At 50.1% G+C, this 8,165-nt stretch overlaps 1 protein-coding gene across 2 annotated transcripts; it reads left to right on the top strand.

Moving 5' to 3' along the window:
- The first annotated feature begins 1,133 nt into the window (after positions 1-1,133).
- On the top strand, positions 1,134-8,165 carry KDELR3 (KDEL endoplasmic reticulum protein retention receptor 3). 2 transcript variants are annotated; one of them, XM_076337736.1, is made up of 6 exons: positions 1,134-1,253; positions 1,457-1,591; positions 2,575-2,675; positions 3,269-3,427; positions 3,755-4,007; positions 7,322-8,165. In XM_076337736.1, exons 2-6 carry the CDS (start codon positions 1,501-1,503, stop codon positions 7,360-7,362), a joined length of 645 nt encoding a protein of 214 aa, XP_076193851.1. In that variant the 5' UTR covers positions 1,134-1,253; positions 1,457-1,500; the 3' UTR covers positions 7,363-8,165. The 2 variants fall into 2 exon arrangements, with proteins under 2 accessions (XP_076193851.1, XP_076193841.1); XM_076337726.1 differs by having other exon boundaries at positions 1,134-1,591.

Genomic DNA, 8,165 nt, shown 5'->3' with positions numbered 1-8,165 from the left:
GGAATAATATTTTTACACTTTAATCATTAAGGATTTTACTCCAAGCGAGCCCATAAGGATGTGCCGATGGAGGGAGACATGGAGGAGATGGCCGCAGGTGACGGCTGGGGACAGGGAGGGCGGCAGCCAGAGCTGGTCCTGGGGCAAGAGCAGGCAGGGTCACGCAACCCTTGAGTAACCAAATTAGACCCACAGCCGGATGCAATCTGCTTGGGGACGAGGTGACAAATTAAAACATCCATTTGGTTGTATTAAAGCAGCTTTATACTAGTGATTAGATAATGAATATCTAATGGCCCCGTCTCGATGCGGAGGTCCCCTCGCACTGCCATGAGACCTCCCTGCATAACCGCAGCTGCAAGGACAGGATTTATCCCAAACAGGCTGGTCACCCAGGGCTGTTTCTGAATATATTAAAACTTTGTAACTATCACTACTAAGCTCATTTCTCTTAAATCTATAAAAATGGCAGTACCTATGTGCTTCTTTCACGCAACACATATATTACGTTGTTTGTAATCCACTTGCAGGAATCCAGAATTAATATTTTCAGCCAAGTTTCTTTCAAACCACCCCTTGGAAGTATCTTTTTTTTTTCCTCCAGGGCTGGGCTCTGGGATCTGCATCACTCCAGACAGGACGCCCGAAAGTGGGGGTGGCTGGCGGGGGGCCACAGGGGAACAGCTGTGCCTGATCTGCCACGGGAGGGAGGGGGTCCGGGTGGAATGTGACATACAGTCGCAGCGGCCCGATAATTCAGATCTCTCCCTGCTTCTTTGTTTACTCCAGGGAGAAGGTGCTGGAGGTGGGACGGGGCCGGGAAGGGCAGAGGGCAGGAGGCTGCCAGCTGGGAGCAGGACAGAGGTTAACGCGCCCATGGGGAACGTCCCTGGAAAGCCCGTCCCTCGCCGGAGGGTGCATCCCCAAGGCCAGAGGATGGGGATCCCTTTCCCTCTGCCTTTTCCCCTTTAACGACACTTCCGCGTGTAACTTGAGACAAGTTGGGGAAGAAAAAAGGGGAAGGGAAAAAAAAGAAAAAGGGAAAAATAGCGCAGTTATTCCCGCCTCCGCCTCCTCCTCCCTCTCCTCCCTGGCCAGCCAGGAGCCACGTCACCGTCACCCAGCGCTGGTTTCGGGGCTGCTCAGCAGGCTCAGCCTGGGGCTCTCCAGGGAACAAACCCCAACTTTCGGCCTGGAGCAGGGAGAGGAAGGCCCTGGAGGGGTGGGGAGAGAAAATCCACCTTGAGGGAAAAGTAAGCAAGGGAGACGTCCAGCTTGAGTGCCTGGCAGTGGAAAGGCGCTTTGCGACCAGGGGAGAGGGGAGCCTGAACTTTCCTCTGCCAGAAGAGAGGGCTCCGTACCAGGGAAAAAAGGAAGGTTGGGCCGGAGGAGAGCATTCGCTCAGTCAAGGCTCAGGGGGGGAAAAACTCCCTGCCCTCACCCTCCCTACCCGCAGAAAGTGTCCCGCTCCCTTTGCCCCAGAGGAGCCCCCCCGGCGCCATGAACATCTTCCGCATCCTGGGGGACGTCTCCCACTTGCTGGCCATCATCATCCTCCTGCTGAAGATCCAGAAGTCCAAGTCCTGCGCCGGTGAGTGCTCCCACACCCTGGGGAAGGAGGGGGACCCTTCTCGGAGGGCGGCTCAGCAAGGGGTGCGAGCGAAACGGGTGCCAAAAAGGCTAGCAATAGCCCATGCAAGCTGGCAGCCCTCCCCAGTGGGCTCTTTGAGGGAAGTCATCCTCCTCTGGGAGGTCTCCCGGCCAGGAGGAGAGGGCTGCATTGGAAGGATGTGATGTGGCAAGGCGCTCGGCCTCGGGCAGGTGTTGGTGTCGGGTGGTGAAGCGAAGGGGAGGGCAGCAAGGCTGGAGGGAGGTGGAAAATGAGTGCAAAAAGTTGTGGTGGCACCAAAACCGACGACCTCGAGAGAAAGCTGCTTTAGGTCAGAGGTCCTGCCAGCAGGCGGGCGGGTACCAGAGGCTGCCCCGTCGCTGGGCGGGGAAATCAGGGCAGCAGCTTCCTGCAGGAGGGTTTTGCTGAGTTCATGGTTTCCTCCCCAAGAGATTTTGGGGCTTGGCTGCAGCACCATGGCCATTATCACAGGTAGAGAAACGGGTGGGTCGGTCTGCCTCTCTCCACCAGTGGTGACTAAGGTCCATCAGCATCCCTAGGCTGGTCCCTGATCCCACAGCTCTTCCCTGGTGCAGCAGACGTCACATCACACAACCCCCCGGCGAGGTGGGCCAGCGAAGGGGGTGAGGGAGGGAAGAGAAAGGCATTTTGGTGACAGTAAGGACTGAATTGGCCAAAGCGGTGAACGTGCCCACCGGGTGCTGGTCCCTACAACCCGAGGCAGGGCTCAGGGGGCGTCAGCAGGAGCCTGCCCTGTTACTTGGGAGAGTCCGGCCAGTCCTGGGGTAGGTCTAGAGCTACCACCGCACCTACACGCCTGACCAGGCTCACAAAGCAAAACGCATACATACAATCACTTCCAAAGAAGGCATAAGGGGAAACCACCATCCTAAGGGTCCTTCCTCTCATCTGCCTTACCTTCCTTCCTTCTCCCTGCCACGCAGGTATCTCTGGGAAGAGTCAGATTCTTTTTGCCCTCGTCTTCACAACCCGCTATCTGGACCTGTTCACCACCTTCATCTCTGTCTATAACACCGTGATGAAGGTAAGGAGAGGGCAGCACGGAAGCAGAGGTTCCCCTCAGCTCGCCGTGGTTTCTCAGGGAGGCGAGAGTATGCATTCACAAAGTTTTTCAGTCAGAGGGAAGAAGGAGCGATTCCGTCTTCTTCACTTGTCATCAACGCTACGGGGGGTTATACATAGGAAGGGTGGATAAAGATGCTTCCTTTGGTGTCATTGGCCCTCCATTGACCAAAAAACCCCCTCACCACAGTCAGTGAGCGACCTGAGCCCGCCACATTTAGTACCACCAAACGCCATGAATCAAGCCTGGGTGTCCTTGCACAGCCGGAGCATTAACAGACGGCTGCAACCAAGCCAACCTCTTCACACAGAGCCCTAGAGGGCTCAAGCAAGTGTGATCCTCATGGTAGGGCAATCTTTAGTTGACTGCTGGAGTATCTCCAGCAGAAGTCAATCCACGAGCCAGTGCAGAAAAAGCATTCACCACTATATCACCCTGGCACAGCCCCACCAGAACCAGGTTAAAAGATCTTGACTTTGGCAAAGCCGTCCTCTCTTCAAGCACAGAAGGTGTAATCGCAGGTAAGATCTTGCCATCTCCCTTCCCTTCCCCAGGTCATTTTTTTGATATGTGCCTACATCACCGTGTACATGATCTACGTGAAATTCCGGAAAACATTCGACAGTGAGAATGACTCCTTTCGCCTTGAGTTCCTGCTGGTCCCTGTCACAGGCCTATCATTTCTGGAGAACCACAGCTTCACCCCCTTGGAGGTAAGGAGAACCTGAGGCAGGAAAGGGGAGGGGAAGCAGCAGCCTGACACCATACAGCAGAGTGAGCAGCATGTTGAATAGTTGAGATTTTTAACAGCAAAAGCAGGCAGGAAAGGCAAAATTGGCAGGCCTTGAAGACCATACCATCTATAGAGCAGCTCAGTGCTGCCTCCTCTCAGTCCCAGCACAGCAGGCTCATTTTCCCCAGCTCTAGCAGCACTGCTCATCCCGCTCGCACATCGGTGCTCTGCCAAATGAAAGCTTTGGCTCTTAACGCGTATTAACCAGCACCAAGACTCGCCACTGCCTTCATTTTGCATCTCACAGATACTCTGGACCTTCTCCATCTACCTGGAGTCCGTGGCTATCCTTCCTCAGCTCTTCATGATCAGCAAGACGGGGGAAGCAGAAACCATCACGACACACTACCTTTTCTTCCTGGGCCTCTACCGCGCTCTCTACATTGCCAACTGGGTCTGGCGCTACTACACGGAGAATTTCTATGACCAGATCGCTGTAGTTTCCGGGGTCGTACAAACCATCTTCTACTGTGACTTCTTCTATCTCTACATTACCAAAGGTAGGTAAAGGGGTTGGTATAAATCTGAAACATTCATTTGGCACTCTTGCAACATACAGTGGAGCTGCAGCTTGCTGTGTGTTAATCCGTATGTGACTTTATTCTTTGCTGTATTTGTGATGCACATTGTTCACCTAAAATCCAGTTTAAAAAACTTATCTGTTGAACGCAAGTGGGCATCTCTGCTCAGAAGGCTCTAGATGTGCATGTGAAACAAAGCAGAAGTTAAACCAGAGCTAAGCCTCATTTAACCCCACCTTGGGAAGTTAACAATTGAGGTATATTCAATTCTATGTACATTTTGAAAGATTATGAATCATGCAAAAAAAACTTTGAGGGGGGAAAAAAAAAAATAGCTGCAGGCAGACAATGTACCTGAGAAAGCAACTGCAGACATACGGAGATACTATTAAGCCTACTTTTTCTTCTGATGGAAAAGATGTAACATTCCCAAGAACTGATTCTGTACGAAGACAGGCATCGGCACAGACAAGACACCCAAGATCAGATGCCCCTTCCACTTCAGCGCCGTGCTTTGGTAAATGGCCACGTACCAGAGCTAACGAGTGCATCAAGGGCATAAAATTTGGTAGAACACGCTATGGTTTGCTGAGGCTGAAGTACACTCTAAAACACTCCTCTGTTGAGGAGGATGGAATTTGATGAAATCTAGCTGAGCAAACAAGTATTTTCTTCCTTCTTCACATTCCCGAACTAGTCTGCCAAAAGCAGTAGTGATGGCCCGCATTTGATGTTTCGAGGAGGGATGGATCTTTGGTAGCTTCATGCAACGTACCTGCTGATAGAGAGGTGACAGGAGCACTGGGCAGGTGGCTGGCCTTGGCGGATTAAGGCTTCCTTCTGTCATTAAAACATTTTTGTAGCCAGAAAGGTACTTTGTAAAACTGCCATCAAGGTGCTCCACGTCAATTCCCTTTTTTTTTTTTTTTTTTTTTAAAAAAACTAATTCCCATTTTAGCTTCACTCAATTCATGTGTCCTATGTCCTTCTGTATTTTATGAGAAATCCATACCCTTTGTAGTTGCGATGGTGGAACAAAAGGGGGGAAAAAACAACTGCTGGCTTTCAGTCTCGCATCGCTAGTGATAAAACTGCAAAATTTAGATGATACAGGAGGCAGAATTAAAAACATTTGTCCCTGGGACATCACAGCAGGAAGATAATTGCCTTTTTTTTTTTTTTTTTTTTTTTTTTTTACACAAATGTTCTGGATCATAGGAGAGAAAAGATGACTGAAGATATGCAAATGCTTTGCAGTCATTTATGAAAACCAGCAATATTATAGAAAGTTGCATCTCTCTTACGCTCTTGCAAAAAAAAAAAAAACTTTTCAAAACATTTCTAACACAGAAGAACTCAGACAAAAGGGCAGCAATGCTGCAAAAAAAGCCAAGATGTTACATAAAGAAATGTATTTAATAAGACTTCAGAGCCCATACCAAAGCATTGTAAAGGGATTTTTATAGAAAGCGACTTCTCTTTATCTTGTTTTCAAAACTAGATGAGCTCCTTTCTGTTTAACACAAGGACCTGAAAGATATTCCGAGGAAGCTTTCAGCTCCCAAAAGCTTGTATTTCACAGAACGGCTGTGGTTGGGGGCAACTCGGGGGCGTGGGGGGGAATCATCTAATCCACCCCCCTGCTCACAGCAGGGTCACCTAGAGCAGGTTGTTCAAGGTCTTGTCCAGTCAGGTTTTGAGTACCTCCAGGACAGAGGCACCACAGCCTCTCTGAGCAACCTGTGCCGGTATCTGACCACCCTCACAGTAAAAAACCTTTTTCTTACGTTTAAGTGGAATTTCCCATTGCCCCTTGCCCTGTCACTGGGCACCACCGAGCAGAGTCTGGCTCTGTCTCCTTTACTCCCCCCATCAGGCATTTATACACATGGGTAAGATCCCCCTCAGCCTTCTCCACGCTAAGCAGCCTCAGCTCTCAGCCTGCACTCTGATGTCGGATGCTCTAGTCCCTTAACCATCCTCGTGGTCTTTCTGGACTTGCTCCAGTATGTCCCTGCCTCTTGTACTGGGAGCCCAGAGCTGGACCCATTGCTCCAGCTGTGGCCTCACCAGGGCTGAGCAGAGAGGAAGGACCACCTCCCTGGACCTGCCGGCAATGCAGCTCAGGAGGCTGTTTGCATTCTTTGCCATGAGGGCACAGCGGTGGCTTGTGTTCCAACTTCGTATCCACCAGCACACCCAGGGCCTCTTCTGCCCAGCCACTGTCCAGCTGGGCAGCCCCCAGCCCATACTGGTGCATGGGGTTGTTCCACCCCAGGGGCAGGACGTGGCATTTCACTTTGCTGACCTTCATGAGGTCCCCGCCAGCCCATTTTTCCAGCCTGGCACCATCCCCCTGACCCCATCTGGTCTATCAGCCACTCCCCTCCGTTGCGCATCATCAGCAAATCACTGAGGGCGTACTCTGCCCTTCCCTCTGGCACCAAATAAAGACCTTGAGCAGTACTGGCCCCAGTACCCATCCCTGGGGTACACCACCAGTACCAGGCCACCAGCCGGACTCCATGCCGCTGACCATCACGCGGCCAGAGCAGCCAATTCTCCATCCACCTCATCTGAGCCTATGGGCCCCTGGTATTTCCCAGAGGCCTCCCATCCCAGCTTCCAGATCAGATGGGATGGGGCAGGCTCAGGGGGGTCTGGCCACAGACCATTTATTCAGGTCATGTTCTCTATTTAAAGGGGGCAGGGTGGGGCGGGGGAAGCACTGGGGAAAGAACAGCAGACTCCATACTACATCATCAAGACAAAAAAAAGTGGGGAAATTAAAAGTCTCTAAGAGGATCCACGCAAGAACAAGAGTAACTATGGAAGCGGAAACAAAAACCTTTTCCTTTAGCAAAAAGGAGCGTAAGTAAGTTTTGGGGTTTTCCCCCCTTAGAAGCAATTTTGTAGTGGTTGTCTCCCAGAAAGGATCACATAAATTCTTCCCTTTTCTCTGGATTCCTTAATTTTACCCTTCTCACCAAGTTCTCCTAGATGTTCATTCAACAACGAACAGGATTCTTCAGAGCTGTTAGCATAGTCGTAACGGAGGACAAGCAGTCGTGTTACCTGAAGACAGCACGGCTCTATCCCTACCTGCCTACAGGAGCACAGGGAGGATGCCCGAGAAGGTCCATTCGATGGCCATAATTTCATTGCCATTTGCAAACCTGGCAACCCGCTATCTGGCGCTCTAAATAGCAAGTTCAAAAAAAAAAAATTGTTGAAACAATGAAAAGTTTAATTCTCCTAAGTTCCTTCATTACCTCCTCTTTCTCTTTGCACAGTCCTAAAAGGAAAGAAGCTGAGTCTTCCCATGCCTGTTTGAAGACATTTCCACAGACAATGCAAGAAATTCCGAAGACGAAGCTCTTAAGATCACAGCTTTCCTTTCCTGGTCCTTTTTGACTAACGATGGCTCAGCCGAGTTTCACTCCAGTGCCAGCAAGACAATGAGGCCTGGAAAGCTGATACCCTTTTCATCCATGAGACTTTCCCCCAATTTTTTTTTTTTTAATTTCTTCTTACTTGAACTTGGTGCTAGTAAGTAGTGCTGGCCAATACTGAAGTAGTGCAAATTACTCTCTCCCGGCTCTTCCCAGCATCTACCTCCAAAACACGCCTCTACCTTGACCCTGAGGCAGCACAAGGAGTGTAAGGGGAATCGTCACTACCTTTAGTCCTTCAGCCCTTTAACGAGTGCCTATGGTAAAGGGAACGTGGTACTATTAAGTCTGATAACATATACAACGCCACTGACCCGTTTCACACGTGACCACATCTGACACAGCAGATGCTACAAACTGTTACTTCAACTCTGTATGAACTAACATCCTCCTGAACGTTAACTCTGCCCGACACCCATTCCAGTCAAGTCCCATAACGTTCAGGAAAAATACATTCCCTTTGAAAGAAATGAATCTTCCAATTCCACAGGTATTCAAACATCCTCCCCACTCACTCACTTTCAGCGACAGTTCCTTGTATTCTACAAACGGGGATTGTTTTGATTAAAATTCAGTAGGTTGCCAACAGGTGTTTCCAACTCCTTGAATTTGACTTTTTTTAAGAACTGGGAAGAACAGGGGCAAAGACAGTTTTACACTCCAAAAATAAAGACAAAGTTCACAA

This window comes from Aptenodytes patagonicus, chromosome 1 (genome assembly GCF_965638725.1).
Source record: "Aptenodytes patagonicus chromosome 1, bAptPat1.pri.cur, whole genome shotgun sequence".
Classification (NCBI taxonomy): Eukaryota; Metazoa; Chordata; class Aves; order Sphenisciformes; family Spheniscidae; genus Aptenodytes; species Aptenodytes patagonicus.
This window is presented reverse-complemented; position numbering and strand designations above follow the sequence as displayed.

What these genes read in the sequence shown, in the direction of transcription:
- KDELR3 (XM_076337736.1), top strand. Translation starts at nt 1,501, where the DNA reads ATGAACATCTTCCGCATCCTGGGGGACGTCTCCCACTTGCTGGCCATC. An exon ending in ACAGCTTCACCCCCTTGGAG is followed by an intron (nt 3,428 to 3,754) that starts GTAAGGAGAACC and finishes TGCATCTCACAG; the next exon opens with ATACTCTGGACCTTCTCCAT. An exon ending in CTATCTCTACATTACCAAAG is followed by an intron (nt 4,008 to 7,321) that starts GTAGGTAAAGGG and finishes CTCTTTGCACAG; the next exon opens with TCCTAAAAGGAAAGAAGCTG.